This window comes from Gymnogyps californianus, chromosome 20 (assembly GCF_018139145.2).
Source record: "Gymnogyps californianus isolate 813 chromosome 20, ASM1813914v2, whole genome shotgun sequence".
Taxonomy (NCBI): domain Eukaryota; kingdom Metazoa; phylum Chordata; class Aves; order Accipitriformes; family Cathartidae; genus Gymnogyps; species Gymnogyps californianus.
The window spans coordinates 11,897,084-11,917,861 of NC_059490.1; the positions used below are offsets into that span (position 1 = coordinate 11,897,084).

Here is a 20,778-nt window from a genome sequence, read left to right on the forward strand (position 1 = left end):
AGTGGGTAGACAAAAATTGAAGCCATATACACGTTATTTTTAAAAGTGTTGCCAATGTTTGTTAGCCAAATGATGAATCCCATTTACTTGGAATATATCACTGTCTCTGTATATCACAACTCTACTTCCCACTGTTCTTACAACAGGATCAGAAGCAGAATCAACTGACATTCTCATTTCTTTCTTCCACAGTGCACACTGGTCAGCTCTTATTGAGAGAAAGATTTCCATAATAATCTGACAAGACTTCTCCCTCATTTGTTTGCAATGAAAGAGTTAAATATCTGTGACCCAAATATGGAGACCCATTTTAAACTTGCTGAAAATTGCTTTTTAATCCTAGCTCTCGAGGATTTCCTTTGAAACCATCTGCCATGCACGCTGGGTACTCTTTTCCTGTATATACGCAGGATTACTATAACATGGATTCTTTTGTGTAACTTAATACATTTCAGCATATTAAAAAATTAGTTGAAATTTCCATTCTTTTCTGATTTCAACTGTATAACATAAAAATGAATGTAAAAGTCAAAATCAGTGATAAGTTCATAGCAAAACCAACACCCATATTTATCTTATTTACTGCAGTATTTACATTGTAATTCTAATATATTTAGTCAGTCTAACACTTGATAGGATTTAAGCAAATAGTTATGAGTCATCTAACTAATATAACTTGTGCACATGCTTAAAATTAAGCTCAAGCATTTTCCTGGATAGGAATGGATTTAAGCATGTGCTTTCCCAACTAGAGCATAGTTTGAAGACTGGAAGACACAATTAACATCATGATACTTAGAGATCAGAAGAGATTTCCAAATATTATTTCAAATCTATTGTTCAGTTTTTTTCTATTTTCTTGCTATGAACCTTTATGAAGTTGTATTTTTATAGTACAAATACTGAGAAGCAAAAGTCACATTCATAAACAGACTGAATCTTAGAATTGGCACATGCAACCATGTACATTTTAGCAATCATCCAAAACATAAAACAAAGAAAATATATTGCTTCCTATCAGAATAATCACAGCCAGAGTGATTGAAATAGCAAACATTCAACAAGACAGATTTATAATCAATTTATTGGATCAACATATAAAGTAAAAAAATAAAAATCCCAACACAATTATTGAGCATTTTCAATGTGGAATACTTTAAAAAAAATGGTGATTTGCCTGCAAACATTCTGAGAAAAAAAATAAGGAAAATTATTTGTGTAGGTTTAATCACGTAAGGTGACACTAACATTTCAGAAGACAGGCCATAGCCTGTGAACTTTGTTTCACATAAATACACTTCAGAGCAACATAGTTGTGCATGGGCTTCATGCTAGCAGCCCTCAGAGTCCTCATTCACGTTATTCTGTTTCACAGCCAGTCACCTAATGTCTAATAAAAGTGAATGGCAATACAAAATCCCACACCAAAACATTCCCCTCCTAACTGAAGATAGAATTCCATACCCTTCAATGCATTCTCCCTGGAAAGGAGCAGTGTTAGATATGATTAATATACAGGACAGATCTACACATGCAGATGTTGGAAGAATGTGGAGAGAAGAAAAAAACAAGCAAATAATTTTGTTTCAGCAATAACAGATGTTGGAGCATCATCCTGCAGATATGCTACTTTTAATACAAAACTGCTCATAAAGTGAGTGAGGGGGTGAGGACAGAATCAATGCCCAATTACCCAGTTGTTTCAGTGTTTCCATTTTAATGAGCTTCCTGTATGATTTTGTCCTTTCAATTTTCCTTTTCTAATAATCATATCAAATTAGTTTTGTCTTAAACATCAGTGAAAAGAAATTCAGCTGTCTAAAAAAAGATCCCAAGACAGCTGGTAGCAGGTTCTTAAAAATGACATGTTATACTGTCATTTACTTCTGTATCAACCCAGAGCAATTCACAAGATCCTATGGCACTACCTGGGATTAGACTTGAGTGAGTGAAAACAGCTTCATGTCCTGATACATCTGCTGATATGGCAAATGGATAGTGAAAGACTATAACAGTGCTATGGCATTTGCAGATATACCAGTGCTGAAAAAAACAACCAAATGCATAATAGATTAAAACCACCTTTCTGTGGCTAAGGGAGGGATTAACTGAAGCCTGGTCTGCGTTCCAGCTGGGGAGTAACCTGCTTTCCTGCTAGATTGCATTTGCCACTCACATTATCAATATAGCACCATAGTTCCTTTCCACTTTCTTAAACTTGGCCAGTGATGTTGAGGAGCTGGAGAGACACCAAGGATGTAAGCAGTGCCGGTGCTGTGGCTAGAGAGTATAAAATGCAACTGATACAAGCTTAGCTCTCACCAAGTCTGTCTCTTCATATACAGTACCACCACCACTCCCCCCCGCAACCCAGAAATAAATACATGCACAAACCTATGTAGTGAAATACATTGACAAGGCTTGCAGGCAAGGGCAGTAGAAGCACAGTATGTGAAGGCTAAGCAAGCACTTCATTGATAACATCCAAGTCCTCCATTAAACAACAGGAACCTAAGTAATGTCCAACTACTTATCAGAAACAATTCAGAAAAGCTTACATGAGATAGATGTGAAGATTTTGATGCTGTATAGATCCTCTAGGACCCACTGAGCAGCATAGCATCACACTGCAAAAATAAGGTTTAGTGCATGTTGGAACAAGGGAGCCATCTCTTCTTCATCATATACATTGGTATATAAGGCTGCAACAGTGGCTTCTGAATTGCGACTCATCTCAGATACAGTTTCTCTTTAGACTGCACCCCCTTCCTGTTAATGCCAGACTGCTACTATGTCACCCCAGAGTCTCAGTTACAGAATATTTACATCCCACTTTCCTTTACAGTGAATTAAATTGAATATCATTAAGACCATAGGGCAAAAGAAAAGTTACCAGAAGCCTTTAGGATGCCTGGAATTCAGACCGATACATTTAAGAGAGTGCCATCACAGTGGCAGCAGGCACACATACACAGATAGACACAAGAGATTTATGCAGCTACAAACCACTGTTGTACTTTGAGAGCCCTGTATCTCTTGGATGACATATTCTCCATCATAAGTATTTGCCGAATAAATTTGCTTAGCTGTGTATAACATGGCCCCTCATTAGTACTATGTGAAATCCATAGGCAATTAATATCCCAAAAGGAGCTAAAGCTACCCCATATTTCGTCATGCACATGTGTAAATCTGCGGGTTTTCAATAGCTGCCATGTAAGAGATATATTTCAAAACAAACAAAAATCCTCACCAAAAAAAGTAAAGACAAACCCCCAACAGCCACAACTGTTTACAAAACAGCTTCTCACAACTGACTGGCCCACCAATACCACAGAAATTAGTGATGCGTAACTAATTGATACAAGTCTCCTGAGGGAGTATTGCTCCTGGTTATCTTGATATGAGAAATTTAGTCCAGAAGGATAAATTGGATGGACAGCTGAAAAGCTTTAGTTCTCCTAGTAGGAAAGGAATTGATCTGGTAAAGAAAGCCCTTAAAGGGATATTGTCGTGTCAAAAAGCAGGATTAGGAAAAACATTAATGGTCTTAAAACAACGGAGAGAACCTAGAAAACTTTGTGTTTCTATCAGTAACGCTAATTATTTCCACCAATTATTTCCACCTTCACACAAAAGGTGAAAAATTTAGGATGTCAAATTTTTAATATTTCTCCTAGTTAAACTTAAGATATGACTATAATCATGAAACTGTTTGCTGTAAAAGTCCATGTTCTTCAATTAGTGATTTCATTTTTGCATCTAGTACTTTTACTTATGAATTCCCCTTCCACTGAGTCCAAGAAAAACAAAAGTATTCAGGTATTCACAGACCTGTAGAAGATTCTCTTCATGTTTCTGGCAAAATGTTGTATCAGACTTTTCCTGATTAATTTTACTGCCCACTCCTATACAAATTACTCACTTCCATAAGCAAGATGTACTCCATTCATTACAATGATTTTTTGATAAACAAAATAACAGTTAATACGTATGTTACATGTGAGGTGTGCATTTTTTTGCTCCCAAGTGCACATAATGCGAGGTTTGTTTTCTTCAAAAACATCTGACTTCAAGTAAAGGAATACGCAAAGCAACAGCGTAACTAACAAATTCTCAAGATGCACCTCACATGGAGTATTGCTTCATCTGCATGATTTGGGTAAAACAAGTTAAAGTTTCTTGGACTTCAGGAGAGCACTGCAATATATTGAGAGAAGAGACAACAGATGTTATAGCCAAAACAGCTCATGCTATACCTGCTACTATGTTATGCTGCTAAGACTGAACGTTGACAGGGGCTCTCCTGAGGCTATCAGGAAATCAAATACCCAAAGCTAGCTGACCATTCAGGTGGAAAAATATCAGCAAGAGCTCTTAAACTAACAAAATTCTCCATGTACAACATAATGATTGTTGTTTGTCTAACCAGAGAAACAGACCTCCCAGTCACCTGAACCAGTAATTCCCAGGTTACATGTAAATGAACATTATTTCCTAACCCTTTATCTTTCTTAGCTAGTAGGTTTAAATCAAGACAGCAAATAAATTGCATGACATGTAAACTCGATGCTGAATTAAGCAAATGTGCTTACCCAACATAAAACTGAGAGGCGTAAATTATGTGATTACTGTCACAGATTTGTCCTGACTGATAAACCTCCTGATCTTTACCTCTGTGCCTGACATTACACTCACCATATTTAAAAACATCATAAACAAATAATTGTGCATATGGTCACACTGTGCAAATTAAATAATCCACTAATATTAGAGCTATGCTGCAGAAAAGTGAATCAAGAGCACCCAGCAGCAACAGCAGTCCAAAGAATGTATCCAAATTGTAATAGACTGCACAGGGCCAGAACCACATAGGTTTTATTATCATCACACATTAATCAGTTTCCTTGAGGGTTCTGCCTATACAAGGTATTTTACACTATACTAGCTGAGAATCTCTGCTATCCATAGAGGTCATGGTTGCCCAAATCCTCAGTTAGGGTAATTCAGAGCAACTCTACTCAACTTCTGGCTTAGTATTATTTTTAGCTAGTTTTTACTCCAGAAATAGTGGATCACATAGAAGAACAAGGTCACTAAACATGTGATGTGTTTAAACAAGCAGCAAATGGTGATGCAACTCTTGGAAAAATATATAAATGTACTGTCACACACAGATTAAAATCACAGTGTTTTCTGCCCGGAGAAATTGGTTTCTGTTATTTCACTAACAATACTGTGAAAAAACCCACAGTAAAGGTAAAGAGTTTTTGGCTCTACATTTATTGTTGATTATCTGATATTAGTTATTTGAAATTCCACTGAACAGATCCTTAATAACACCATAATATTTAATGTAACTTAATACCTCTACATATGAAATACTTTCCTGCAACAGATACAAGCCCAAAGCATCAAAAGGTATGTAAACCTATGGTAAAAATAACCAATGTAAGTTAATAACTTCACCAGCTCTGACACAAACACAACAGGCTCAGACAGGTAGCATTAGTACAAACACCCATTGAACAATCTGACAGAAGTTAAATAAAGCACATGGAAAACAGAGCATTGAATGGCTCCATACACCACACTGCACAAAAAGCTGATCTTTAAACTATTTCCATCATAACACAGTTAAAGAACCTTGCTTCTAAAAAAGACCCAAAACAAAAAACAGCATGGAGGTCAGTTTGACAGAAGCCATGCCAACTTACATGAACTAAGCAAGGATTTGGCTTCACACAATCCTTTTCAAATAAACATTACCAAAGTCTACTATGAGATACATGGATATAATTCTGGAGTCAATACAAAATTTGTTTTTCACATCTGTGATGACCTAAAAAAGCACAGGCTTTGAGTTGCACTAATTCTAACAAATCTTCTATGTAAACTTAAGTTTAATTAGCATTACATTATCCCAGTTTACTGGGATCACACTCTGAAGACAATGCTGTACCTCAAAGAAAAACTGTTGAAGTTGCATTCTCAAAATTGCCCTGCTGTAATGGATAGGTGTGCTGCTGCAAAGACTGCAATTTAAAAATTACTGTTTAAGTGTTTCCATAACACATTGTTCTTTTTTTGATACTGAATGCATATGGTCTATTACAACACTCAAGGAACTCATGGTGAAGGATTTATGAGCTATTATGCTAGACAAAATTAGTCATTACATGAAAAAGCACTAAGAAGCTATCCAAACTGGAAATGGGGGGGGGGGGGGGGGGGGGGCAGAGGAAGGAGAGGAATCAGAATCAGGTTGGACTTTGTGCTATCATTATAAGAGTAGAGCAAACAAAACTAACTGGTATTTACCGATACATCACCACCTGCAAGAACTTAACAACCTAAAGGTTTAATCTCCTACCTCGGACTTCACTGAATCATACCTACAGAATATTGGGTCAAAATACAGCTAGTCTGACATAGCAAATTGTTGCAAGCATTTTGTTTCAGTGGAATTGAATGCAGGACAAGAAATAATCATGACCATTAGCCATGATGTTGCAAACAAAACTCTTAGCAAGAGACATACAATCAGAGAAGCATACAATCAATTCAGATCAACTCAATTGCTTTGTTCAATTTGTTGTCACTGGAATCAGTGACAGAACAAAAAGCTAACTGTGGGACAACCAGAGCAGTCAGGTCTCTGAAAGATGGTGTTCCCAAAAATACCACCGCAGCAACAGTATTTTCTATTCTGATTAAATCTACCATCCAGAAAATTTAACGTATCATAAGTACTGGTGTCTCAGCCTCCTTCCTCCCTCCCCCATCACCGAATAAAAGATATAGCAGAAACAAAGTGCTTGGATATTATTGTACCTATTTTAATTTGGAGGAAAAGTAAACAACCTGCTTCTCTCCCCACTCCAAAAAACATTATTTAGGGATCCTGCTCACGCAAAAACAAATGGCTCGTGGTGGTGTTTTCAATTCTCCACCTTCTAAGGAAGGTAACATGCCGTGGAGCTATTTTAAGAACATCTCATTCACAAAGGTCTCCAATTCAGTCTTCAGAGACAGAGATGATTTTCTTGCTGCTTCAACATCTTTACTGGCATGACATTTGCTTCAGAGGGAGTTCATTTGCTGTTCCAACATCAAAATGGAGCAAGAGCAGCTGCCAGGAGAGGGATAAAAGGAAACACTGGTGACAAAGAGCAGCAGGGTCATTTCTGGTGCAAAGAAATGTAGAACAGAGAGAACTGCAGAACTGTCACTTTCTCTAAAAAGCTGCAGGGGATAAAGACCTCCCCTCTACCTCCTGCAACTGGTGTTTAGCAGCAAGAAGGAAAATGAGACAGAAAGAACTAAACAATCAGGCTAAAGTCTTTAAATGGCAAATTATTATGGACCAACTTTAAGCACCTGAGTACTCCCAGTTAAAGCCAAGCTCATGCTTAAGCTCTGCAGTGAGCAAAGAATTCAGTAACTCCTTCAAAAATTCAAAAGAAAACACTTATGGCTAGAAAGCACTACAGGGTATGGAGTTCAGTGTTTTGGAGGTGATAGTCTTTGGGATGAATTCAAGCCCTAGCGCTAATCATGCTCTTCATATTTGTATATATAGTATACTGAACAAACTTGGGGCAAAGCTGTCCACTGCAACATGACCACCACAAAAACGACACTACAAGAGCCACAAACAGGGCTGACAGGCCAGTGAAGCAACATAAGTGCCTGTAGAGTCTGATCTCCAACATCAGAGATAAGCAGTATCTTAGATGACACTATCTGTCATTTACACCAGTTGTCCCCTACCCCATATCTCAGTTGTATCTGTGCAGCTCTACTGAAGTAAGTACCATTCCATCATTTTAATTGTTTTTCAAAGAAGCAGCCAAGTTCCCACACTGCTGCTTTAAAGACAAAGATGAGGCTCATCTTGGTCAACATGCCTTTTTGATAGACTAACAAGCTTATGCTAGTTCATCCACTCGGTTTGACTACTTGATTTTTTTCTCTATCTTCTTGTTAACACATTGCCCAGAGCAGGACAGGAATTTGTCCATCATTCAACAAGACGAGCAGAACCTTGTCCTCTTAGAGGAGGGCATATTACCATCCTTGCAAACTTTAAGACACAAACCTTTATACACAACCAAAGTTAAAATATTCTTTCCCCCTGCTCCTCATTGCATTTTATTAATAGATTAATTTATTCTTTTCCAGTTTTGTAGAGAAAAGGTTTTAAAGATGAAAACTCTGGAAAATTATTCTTTGCAAAGGAAAGGACTAATATACACCAACAGGAATTTTAATCCTATGATACTTTGTGTATATTAATGTTTATTCTGTTGTATTTTTGGACCACAGTTTATTTAGAGCATGATATTTATCTGACTAACCAAACCCCCTCAGATTCATAGGCATTAGCACCATGTTTATGACACCTTAAGGGCTTCAGCATTAGGATTTATGAATAAAATATTACCAGGGTGTTACAGAATACTGAGGACTGTATCTGCAAAGTTGTATATCAAGGTATGTGTGGGCTTGTCAAACACCCACATGATAAATTATCAACAGTGCAGCTCAGCATACCCCTTTTGTGGATCAGAGACAAATCTGTGCAAGCATTTTATTATGCTTTGTTCCACTTAATGTTACTTTTTCTGCATTAAATGGTCACAAAAACCCCCTACACGCGTAAGTGCTGAAGGATATTTATGCACAATACTCAGCCATGAAATGAAAAGCCTTATTCTAATATTCAGAGTCCTGTTTTCACAGCTAGTTCTTGTGGTACATGAAAAAAACCACAAAGCCTATGTCTGGAACTGGACCATAACATTTTATACTGTGCAATATGATACAATCTTTTGTGGAGAATTTTAAGGTTAAAACAGTATTGAGGGAGCATCAAAGAAATAGAACTGGCTGATTACAAATTGTCTTCCATCCCTTGCCCTTATGCAGAGTGCTGTCAAAAAGATTATACCCCTGCACAGCAAGTGGCAAATCCAAGGGGAAAATAAATACCTCAAGAGTCAGACTAAACTTGACATAGTAGATTTTCAAAAAGGGACAAGTCTGTGCCCTGTGTTTCTAATGCACGGTATTTACTTTATACGTAGCTTTTAAATGAGCTTGGCGAAAAGCGCCTGACAAATCTAGATATACTAGCATTCAGTGTTTGATACTCAAATAGCAGACTTGCTACTGCTTTACAGCACTCTTACTGTGAATAAAATAGTAAGAGACAGATGCATGTCTCCATGAATAACTGTCTTCACCAGTAAGAGATTAGAATTGATCTGTCATGTTTCATCAGCAGTAGTCACCAATCACATATCTCCATGCATCGCTGGGGATGACAAATTAGTTGCAATCAAACTGGGCTTTGGCAGGATCTAGAGCAGTGTCTCTACCTGCCCAGTTCAAATTACAATGGTTAGATTTTGCCAACTCACTCATCAAGCAGCTAAAGCTCATTGAGCTACTCACAAAACACTCTTGCTCAAAGTTATATGAGCCAGCTCTGTAATGAGCTCCCCCACAGACTTATGCTTCTTATACAGAGGCATTAAATAACAAGGAAGCACTGACTTACAATAGTACACGATTAATTCATTCTGCAGCCCTGTTCTAAGCAGAAGTGATTCATATAACTAATAGGTAACACTTTCAAGTAACAGACCTGTACTGAGGAAACAAAGGGTCTATTAGAAGTTGAGCACTTGGCAAGTTTCATGTTTCCTTAATATTCTTTTAAAAGGTTTTTTCCTTAAACATACCTCCATATGAATCAACTGGATCTTGTCCCCCTTAACTTTCATAGCATGAAGTGCCTAAAAAGCAGCTGAACTAAGTCTTAAGCTTCACAGCATGACAGAGGCCAGGGACACTAATTAAAAGTGTTTATAACCCAGTGTAGAAGGAAGATATACTTGTTAGGGTGGGTCGTTCAACACTGGCACCTGACACAACTCCATGTGGACGCACGAGATAAGTGCATCCCTTCAGCTGCTATCTCACCAGTCTCTCGCCTCATTGAAAAGAGCTGGTTCAACTTCAAAGTGCAAATAAAAGATGGATAATATCGTTGTAGCATTTAGTCAAACTAAAATAAATAAAGTGGGTCCTGGATTTTACTTACACTTCAGAGACATGGAAATTGGAAAGCATGGTTTGTAGTAGTTCAGTCAAGAGCTATCAGGAAAACTGGTGACAATGCCAGGACTCCAACCCAGTTCACTTCTTTTGCTCTCACTGCTGAAAATTCACCTACATGACAGTGTCTAATGACACTTTTAGAGTATTTCTAAGATAAGAAATTTATTCATGTACAGCCAAAAACAAAGTCACCATAGATTTGATTCACTAAAGCTAATAGAAAAAGGTTGTATGACAAATCAATAGGAAGTCAGTAACTTTAGACAAAGGTGTGTGGGGAGAAACTCTTTATGCTGGATATAGTGTTCTGGTTCAGGCAACTAACACTACTCACCAAATAGTGGACCTAGGAGTTGCCCCAGATCGCTTGGTAGCCACACATAAATAAGCAGTCAGACTGAAGGCTGTCTGAGCTGATGGAACTGGTTCCTTTTTTCTTTGAGATTTACTAAAGATAATGTCTATCCAAAACCTTGAGATTGTTGATGTTTGATGATAATCAAAAAGGGCATCAATAAACAATATAAAACTTGAAAAAAATACCACCACAGGTAAACTTTTCAAAAAGTCTGTTTTTCATAAAAATGCAAGCAACATTCATGATATTGTAATGCATCATGTGATACTTGCAATGGAAAGCTGCACATATGTAACATCCTCATCTATGGTAAAGATGCTGAGTACAACCCCCATTGTGTTGATCCTTCCTTAAAGTAGTAAGGATAAAGAAACAGCATGAGCTTCAGCTGGAACTTCCCTCAGGTTAACTGGCAACTGCTTTGCTCATGAGGAAGTGTAAACAGACGCTTTAAACACTAATGAGAAGTGGATCCAATTCCCATCTTTTCATGAGCACAATACTTGCAAGAACAGGTTCTCAGGGACACAAGCTGCTCCAGGGGAGGTGGCTACACAAAGCTTTAAAGATATCTAGGCCTGAATTATTCCCTATTCACGCAAAAATGAGTAGGTAAAACCACCCTGCTTAATACTAAACATTGCTCTTCAGAAGCTTCTCTCTAAAGGCTCCATATAGTCAATGGGGAAAGAAATGTTAAGGTGATGTCCAGACACACCTAAAGGAGACTTCTCCAGACAGCAACGCAGGATACCTCTTTACCCTTTAATGATAAGGCTCCTAAATTAGTCACCAAAACTGCACATGTCTATGAACACTTCTCAATAAGCAGTCATTACAAGACTTTCAGTTTATGCTAGAAAAAGGTTGACTTTTTCCATATCACTGAACACTTTGTTTACAACCATAAACTCAACTATAGTCCAGTGGCAAGAACAAGATAAAGAATTTCTTCCTTCCCTTTTCTTCCCAACATGCAGTTGAAGATGACTGGCTTTCAGCAAACACACCAGTAAACATTAAACTCTACTGAAAATCAATAGTTTAAGGACATGTGATCCAATTAACTCAGTAATGTACCTAACTGGAAAAATAAAATTAAGATGACACTCCATATTTGGACTTGAATAATGCCACCGAGATATTAATCTGCAAATACATTTAGAACCCAAGTTTCCATACAACGATTATTAGGCAATTGCTCGATTTTACTACTTGGAAAGATTTTGCAATAACAGAGAAAGAAAAAAGTCCATAATGAAAATGTGTGGGAGAGTTTTAAAAGCCTTCCAGTCCTCACAGCACTTCCCTATGCCCAGGCCCACCCAACCTGCTTTGTATCCACTTCCTTCCATTGTCCCACACACATCATACCTCTCCAGAGCTTGAGGGGAAGCAGAGACCAAAAGAATCCTTGGTGCACACCATGTTCATATTCACATTACCAGTTTGTTATCAACTTCAATTAAAAAAAAAAAAATCACACAGCTAGAAATACAAGTTCTAAATAAGTATTCTGCCTCTTCTTCCAATACATAATATCATAAAATGGCTGTAAACCAAATATACTCTTGTTTACTTTTTTTTTTTTGTAAAAGCGAAGTCTCTGTTTTTAAAACAGTGACATGATAGCAAAACTCTACCATAATTCCAGACTGGAATATTAGCTAACAACATTTCGAAATGCAACAGAAACAGTTTTAACAAAGAAACATGTCTTAATTCCTGCAAGACTTTTCTTGTGTATGTTCTCAAAGACCAGACAAGAAGTATCCAAAACCCATTCTTAAAAAGATTTTGCACTCAAGTTTTAGAAATTGAAACAGGCTTTCACATTTATAGTCTCCTTTCCCCCATGCTGTATAGAAGTCCAATGATGTTGTTTAGTTTTGAGAGAGACATACAGAAAAGACGGATCACAGTACTTGATACTGTACCATCAGGGATTCGTTGGTAAAACTTCAGCAATGCAGCTGTACTATTATAGTTCTGCTAGTCTTTTTTCCCCTGTTCAGACAGGAACCAGATGCAGAGAAGGAAAGACTGTCAGCTCACCCATAACAGGGGCACATACAAATTCACTGTCAGTCATTTATTTCCCTTGGAACTGCTCACCCAATTCAATCATATGAAGGAACCTCTTTATCACTATCACAGTTAATTTAACTCTGCTACCATCATGGGTAAGGCTCTGATAACCAGGAGCTTTTCTGAAGTAAAACTATTAACTAGATATGATTAATATTCACACAAGAAAATGCAAAGTGTTAAAACTGTCAAATTTTTATTAATCTCTATGTTTTAGGGACCACTTATGCTTTAAAGAACCACACTGCATTCCCCAAGCGTGCACATTAATGGCATAAGTGAACTAAAACAACAAACGACAAAAAATATTTTGGTCCTAGGTTAACATGTACTTCACATCTGAAACCTATCTTCCGAGCGTGTTAATGAGCATGCTGCAGCAAGCCTCACAAAAACAGACTTAGAGGAGAATTGGCTATAATCTGCTACTAGCTACCTGCTGAAAAGATCTAAAACCTCCGATTACTTTTCTTCCCTCCTGATCTAAGGGAAGCCCATCTTATAGTGCGACATCGTGCTTCCCACCTGCTTCTGGAGCCTACAGACAAGGCTCAGGCCCTCAATGCCAGCACTCTGCACTTTCTCCGGTCTCAAGTTCCTTCAAGACTTGAAAGTAAAGCCTTCAAGCTTTACCTTCTGGTCTTCAAATGGAAGGGGAAAAAAAAACAAACAGAAAAACCCCAAAAACAACTGCCACCCCAAAAAAACCCAAATAAAAAAAACCCCATACATTTCGAGGCCAGCCCCCGTCTTTAAAGCACATTCGCCTTTCCGTTAGCTGAGTTAGGCAAGCTTCTTTTGTGAAAGACAGCTTTAGTAATCACCTTCCTCTGGAGAGCGGGGCTGAGGCAAAAACATCTACCTCAGGAAACCGAGCTCCTCTTCCCTTGCTCAGCCCTAGGCGGAGAGGAGAGCGGGCTCACCCCAGAGCCAGCACAGCCCTGAGGGCCCCACCACCGCCCCAGGGGCGGACGGCCAGAGGGCCCCGGGAGAGCCACGCCAGCAGACGGGCACAGTGACCCGCCTCGGCCGCGCTGCGCCGCGCCGCGCCCAGCCCTCACCCCGGCTCCCACTCCGCTTCCCGCCGCCACCCCTCAGCGCCCACAGTGACCTCCGCGCCCCGCCGCGTCCTTATCTCACCCCGCCCCGGGAGCGCCATTGGCCCCTCCCGCCGCTCATCAGCCGGCTCCCCGCCTCCCATTGGCCAGCTGCCCACCTGCAGACGGGCGCACCAGCGACTTCCTCGTCCGTCACCCGGCGCCTCGCGCTGCGATTTGAAGAGCAACGGCGCCTTTAACGCCCATCGCCGCTAATCACTCGTGAGGAGAGCTGTCAATCACGCCGCCGCCTCGCCTCCGAGTACTATTGGCCCAGTAACCCCTTTTCGGGCTTTCGTTTCTCCTCATTGGCTAACTGGATCGGATAGGGGGCTGCGATTGGGCAAAAAGCAGGTCTTGCGGGCGGGGCTCGGCTTAGAGGGAGAGTCAATTGGCCAGTAGGCTGGAGCGGCACCATGTGATTGGCAGGAAAGGTGAAGAAGGCGGGGCCACCCGAGGTGAGGGTTGTGTGAGGTGAGGGAATCTCGCGGGGTCTCGCTAGCTCTGGGCGCGGAGGCGCGCGGTGATTGGGCGGCGGGGGTCAAGGGGGCGGGACTGAGTCAGGGAGTCTCTGCAGCGGCCGAGTCCTATGGGCCGGCCGAGCTGGGTCCCGCTCGGTGATTGGGTGGGGGCGGCTCTCGCGGAGCCTGGTGGGCCGGGTCCGATTGGCTGCGGGCGGGTGTCGGGCGCGCGCCCCGCATGGGGGCGGGGGGGGCCGGCGGGGGGAGGGCAGGCCGGGTGCGCGTGCCCGCTGTGCGCTCCGCGCTGGGGCTCCGTGAGGAGGTGAGTGGCGGCGGCGGCGGCGGCGGCGGGTCGGGCGGCCGAGGCGGCGGCGGCCGGGGGGCGGAGCGGCGCTGCGCGGCGGGGGCCTGAGAGCCCGCCGCCCCCCCCCCCCCCCCCCCCCTCCACCACCACCTCTGCCTGCCGCACGCACGCAGCGGAGACCCCCTCCCCCCACCCGGCCCCGGTCCTTCCCCGCCCCGCCGGAGGGGGGGCTGCAGCCGCCGGCGCCCCCCGCAGAGGCGCTGCCCGCCGCCGGCGCTGGGTCAGGCTGTCAGGGCGCCGCCGCCGCAGGCGGGGGCCGGGGCGCCGCCGCCGTCCCTCGCCGCCCCCATCGCATCCTCCCCCTCGCCCCTCTTTATCCCCCGGCCCCGCGCTCTTCCCTGTCATCCATTTGTCACTTTCCCCGCTCCCATTTTTTTCCCCTCGCCCCTTCTCCCTCTCGTTCCTCCGTTGTTTTCTCTTCTGCCCCGTCCCTTTCTCTTCCTCCGTCTATTTTTATCTTCTTTTCATCCCCTTTTGCCCTCCCCCTCCTTATCCTCGCCCTCCTCTCCTCACTCCTTCCGTCCCTCTTCACTTTTTCTGGGTGCTTGTGTGTGTTTCAGGCCTTCAAGGAAAAGTTGCAAACTCCCAAGTTTTTTTTGCTATATTTGAGGGAGCAGGTGTCTGGAAGGAGGGAGCTATGTAGGAGGTGCCTGGGTGCTCAGGGAGGTTTCGAGGAGATAAATGGAGAGGATGTGGGAATGGACGGGGTAGACTTGTCAGTCCTCTCAGGGTATTCCAGGGGAGAGACTCCAAATCCTCCTTCTGGAGGGAAGGGGGATTGATCACTGTATTTCTTTTTTATCTTTAAAAAAAAAAAAAAAAAAAAAAGTGAAGGAAAAAACCAAACAAAACCCAACCCAGTTGCCCAAGGATGGAGTTTCAGTAGCCAACCACAGCTGGACTCTTGGGGGAAGAGGGTTCGTGCACTCTGGCTCACGCACACATGAAGAGATTCTCCAAATTGTTTGGCTTCACAAAGAGATAAGGCCAGTTGAGCTCAATGTTTTTAAAGGTGGGCCGTGTATGATGAAACCCAACTTCTTTTAAAGTGTAGCAGATTTCATTTTTATGGCCAAATGACAGCTTGACCCAGTTGTTATCCAATCAAAGGGCATTTTTTTGAATGTCTCTTTGTGGCACAACAGCCAACGCAAAAATGATGGCGGCTTACAATGGCGGTACGTCTGCAGCAGCAGCAGGTCACCACCACCACCATCACCACCACCTTCCTCACCTCCCTCCTCCTCACCTCCATCACCACCACCACCCTCAACATCACTTGCATCCAGGCTCTGCAGCTGCGGTACATCCCGTACAGCAGCATGCCTCTTCGGCAGCTGCGGCCGCAGCAGCTGCGGCCGCGGCCGCGGCAATGTTAAACCCAGGGCAGCAGCAGCCATATTTCCCATCACCGGCACCGGGTCAGGCCCCTGGACCAGCTGCAGCAGCCCCAGCTCAGGTACAAGCTGCAGCAGCTGCTGCAGTTAAAGCGCACCATCATCAGCACTCACAACATCCACAACAGCAACTGGATATTGAGCCGGACAGACCTATTGGATATGGAGCCTTTGGTGTTGTCTGGTGAGTAAAGAAAAAAAAACTGAACCGATTTTTCCTTTTCATTTTTTACCAGTTCATAATTCATTCTTGTTTTTGTCATTTGAATCAGAATACAAGAAAGCTGCTTACTACGAATTTTTTTACTGGTTCTTCTCTGTTCTTAGAAAGTTGGCTTCACTTGTTTTTGCTGGCAGAACGAGGTTTAGTGTGGTGAAAAGCAACCTCTGACTAACAGGCCACACCACCAATCTCTTTTGAGACAAATGCAACATGTTTATATACCTTCTACGCATTTTATTAGAATACATATGTTGAGTAGCCAAGCTGTGCTTCCTAAAGTTTCAGGTTAACAAATGAGCGTAAGAATATATGTTTTGACCTGACTTAAGAGTTAGAAATTAAAAGCTTATGAAAATGTCTTCCTTCTTCAGTCACCTGTCAAGATCTTTGTCTAGGAGACTGTTTGACCTGTGGTAGTAGGCTATATGCTACCTGAAACAGAATATCTGAACTTTGCTCTCCTCTCATAAATGTAAATGGGATTTTCTGTCTTACTGTAGTACTGCCTACAGTCCTTTTATTCCGCCAGCTGCTATTTCAGAGGATTCTGTCAGTGGAGCGTAATCTCTTCTAATATATTTTGTGACCACCTTAATACAGTGTATGCAATTATTGCCCTTCAGGATCACTGAAGCAAAACTGGCGTGATTTTTTTTCTTTTTTTATTTTTTGTAAATGGTTGTCAGTTTACCGTATTCTGAAATGTTCATTAGAAACATGAAAGATGCCTTGGTGGTGTTTTTGAGAGCAAGCGTGTTGCAGCACACTTCCTGTATCACAAATACAAAGTTTGAAGCATGCGACTGTGTCGTGTCCCTACAGAACTTTCCACAGCATTCAGTCGACCAGACTTTCTGTGGTGCTTAAGGAGTTTTGCCTCAGGTACTGTCCGTACTTTAATTTTACTGAGATAGAAGTATTATGTGACTGGGGTTGCAGTCTGTACCAGCATACAGTGGCAAAGTGCTTTGCAGGACAGGCCTCAGAAGAGCAAAGACACGTTATTCCTTTGTCCCAGCCCTTAAAGTTGGTCACTCATAACCAGATCAGTGTTTGTAATAAAACCATGTTTTCCAAGAAGGCTGAACAAGCTGCACAAACTAGGCGTAGGTTAATGTTACAGTTGGTCTTGTGTCCCTTAATTCAGGAGGCCTAGGGAGTTAATTGAAATGCTAAGTTTTCAAAGTCAGAGGGGTGCTGTTGTACAGTTAGCACTGCTGTGATCTTGCTATGGTACACTATAAAAAAGTCGATACCGAAGAATGAAAACTGACAAGAAATCTGCTGTAAAAAATTATCTAAAGATTATTTCCGTCTGTTCCTATATTTTTTGATAAAGTGTGGAGTTTTTTTAACTTCATTGTTACAGGCTTGCTTAAATTTAGATTGTTATGTAAGATCAGACCTTGTTATTGTTTCTACAAGCATTCTGTTTACCTGTATATATTTCCTAGGTCTTTATTTTCTCAGTTTTATTTGCCAAAAAATGAGGTGCAGAGAGACATCTGCTTTCATAATATTCAGTAGAATAAAAGGTCAAGCTTGCATATTTAAATATTGATATCATTAAGAATGCTGAGGGGGGAAAAAAGAAGTGTAGAAAGCAGAGGGGTCTGCTCTTGACTGACATCAGGTAGAACGGTGCCAGAAGTGTCCACCCGTCCCAAGACCCCTGACAGTGCAACTGCGTCCACGCAAGCAGGAATTGCCACTAGTGGGACTATGCTTGCAAAGTTGTAACTACAGCTTCTACTTCAACATAACAACAGCTTTTTTTAAAAAAAAAAAAAAAAAAAAAAAAAAGAGGGTGGTTGTTGAATAAAATAAAAGCAGAAGCTTGGAGGTCAGATCTCCTTTGCTAAAGCTGCAAGGCTCCGCAGACTGAGAATGTAATTGGCTGAAAGTCAGTTCCTCTTTGCTCACGTATATCTGAATTCAGTGGTCACTGTTAAGCTCTTGGCATTTCATATTAACTTCTGCAAGTGAATGCAGGCTGAATTTAAGAGTCTGTAAGCAATAATTAAAGTGAATTTTAGACTTCATTCAAAACGTGAAAGAATGCCTGTGTAATTTAATTTTAGCTATGTGAGATAATGCAACTGAACATAAACATTGATTTGGATATTTATAGTTTAAGTTGACTTAGACATGAAAAATGTATACTTTGGTACAAGTGTAACACAGAATTTTCAGTAACATAAGGCCTAAGCTAATTCTGAATAAGGATTCTGTTGCTTATCTGTATCTCTTTCTGAGCATGTATTGGCACTAATAGATAACTGAAAAGTTCATATCTGTACTTCTGAGGGAAATGGATGTTATTCTACAGACAGTCTGAGTATTTGAAGTAGTCTTTCATCTTGCTACTCAGATGTGTCATTGCATTGTCTAGAAAGGTACAACTTATCCTGCAGTTAAGTTCAGCTCATCAAATAAGTAATCAGTAGTGTGTGGTATTGAGTTTCCCGTTAGCTGGGAGAGATTTTGACTTGGCAGTTGAATTAGCATTTGTCATTAGTTCATTTGTCTGGTACTTTATGATGTTTTGGGGTAGCTAATGTGCTGTCGGAGTTTTTCACTCATGAAGAGCCAAAGCATCATGCTTCAGCATTTTCATTATTAACTCATGCACGCTTGTATTGTTGCCGCTAGTATTTGTATACACAAACTGTATCCTTGCTCATCTAGTCACCATTACATTTTAAATCAGCTATCCTTGGCACGTCATCTCCTTTCACTACATGTAGATTTTAAAGGGAACTTAACCCAAGCTGGCAAAGTAGCAAAGAACCTCTTGAACAATCAGCGTTAAATTGCTGTATTTGTCCATTTTCATTGTGCTTTAACATAAAGATGTGCATATTAATGCAATACCAAAGCTTGGCGTTTCTGAACTGTGACAAAAGAGGAGGGGGAAGTTGCTGAGGCAGGAAAAGATGTGTAGGTACCTTCCCCCAGGTTCTGCAGATTTGCTTAACTGCACTCTAGTTTGGCAAATGGCCACAAACCGAGTTGCGTACCTAATTTGCTGAAAACAGAGCAATTTGCTCTTTAAGTATTCACTGTTAACACATTCTTAAAGTGTTGAAAAAATTCCAGATTTTAGTTTCAGCGACAAGCTCTGTTTGTGCCCCATGTTTCAAATTGTCTATCTGATTTTTGGAAGTCTTGTGTATATTCTGAGAATAAGGAGCTGTCCTTTGCAGAAGTGCTCCCTGTTTTGCTGGGGAGACATGCTACTGCCATCTGGTGGGATTCTTAATAATAAAGATAATGACAATAATAAAAAAATATCCGTTGAACCTGCCGAGGCTCATAGGTTTTGGAGTGAGGGGTAAAGCCTTAACACCGCTGGAAGAAGTGCTCATGCTGTTTTCATGCAGGATTCCTAGACCAGTGAAGAGGAACTGCAGCTTCTGTGGAGGTAGACAGGGAATAATTACTTTTGTTGCTGGTTCAAGCTGTTAATACTGCTGTTGAAATTTTATGAAAATGTCTTGTTGGTTGGGATATGTCCACTCCCGTGGGATAAGAAACTCTGACTCTGTAAGGTGTGTGGGGATTGTATTTGTCTTATATGTGTCTCTTAATTTTGAAAAGTTACTGACATTTATCAAAGATTGTGAAATCAAGCAATCTGTTTTATTATCAAAACTATGTTAAAAGGCATCTCTGTGGGAAATCTGTTACAAATGACAATAGAAAAAAGTATATTCTTTTTTTTTTTTAAAGTCCTGATTTACACAATTTTAAATTGCAGTGTGGTTTTTAATGTATTTGCTTCTAATACTTTTTATTCAGAAAGTGGAAGAGCAGTATAACGTTCCAAGTAGTTTGGCTGTTGATGTTGAGATAGGACATTATGTACAGGCTGCTGTAACTTTTAACAGCAGAAATAATTTAGCCTAAATCTACCGTTCATTCCTGGCCTTCAAAGGCCTGAAATCACTAAAGTCATTGCTAAATAAAAATTGAAAGAATATTGCATACAATTGATTGTTGCCTGGACCCTAGAACTTTTTTAAGAGGGTTTTTTCACTATACTGGTACTAAGCACAGCAGCAGGAAAAATGTTTCCAGGGTAAACCAATAATCTCCTAACTGTTACTTTAAAGGAACGTGTCATGCTGAGCAAGTACGTAATATAGATAATTTGTTTTGGACAAAATTGCTAGAATGTATATTAGGAAAAAAAAAGATGTTACAGCTTCAAAAAAGTATGAATAACGGCAGGATAAGTTCCCCTTCTGATGTCTGATATTGCTGTGAACCACGATGATGTTTTGCATAGTTAATGCAAATAATGATGCAAAAGTCCAGTCTGGTAAGCACGAAAAGTTTAGAAAAAGCTGAATTGTGAAAATTTGTTTTATGAAACCCTTTAAGACTTTTGGTGTGAGAGATTTTTTCTAAGCTAAAGCTGTTTGTATCACGATTTTTTCCCAGTCCCTCAAAACTCACCTGTTAGTGGAAGACAGTACTTGAACATTAGGAAAATGTCCCATGTTAATTAGCATTTGGACGGACAATTGTTTGCTTTGCTTTAAACTGTTTCATCTGACATTTTGTATTAGCCTAAAATGACTTTTTTGTTATTGATCAAAAAAATACAAAAAGACTCTAAAGTTTATCCTGGAGCTCTCATTGTGAGTGAGACTGAGC

The 20,778-nt window shown here is 40.8% G+C and overlaps 2 protein-coding genes across 5 annotated transcripts in view; one reads left to right on the forward strand and one right to left on the reverse strand.

Annotated features, from left to right (window-relative positions):
- LYRM9 (LYR motif containing 9) overlaps nucleotides 1-13,534 on the reverse strand; it is a 50,050-nt gene extending 36,516 nt beyond the window's left edge. For 2 of the 4 annotated variants that reach the window (XM_050908716.1, XM_050908715.1), the window contains exon 1: nucleotides 11,861-11,912. The gene's annotated coding sequence lies outside the window, so the exon portion shown is untranslated. Of the gene's footprint in view, nucleotides 1-6,834; nucleotides 7,133-11,860; nucleotides 11,913-13,398 lie in introns of those variants that run through there. The other 2 variants (XM_050908717.1, XM_050908714.1) reach the window with 2 other exon arrangements.
- A 1,781-nt stretch (nucleotides 13,535-15,315) lies between these two features.
- The window catches only part of NLK (nemo like kinase), a 64,476-nt gene continuing 59,013 nt past the window's right edge, over nucleotides 15,316-20,778 (forward strand). The window contains exon 1 of the mRNA XM_050909227.1: nucleotides 15,316-16,077. Within this exon, the coding sequence (XP_050765184.1) occupies nucleotides 15,620-16,077 (458 nt within the window). The 5' untranslated portion in view covers nucleotides 15,316-15,619. The remainder of the gene's footprint in view (nucleotides 16,078-20,778) is intronic.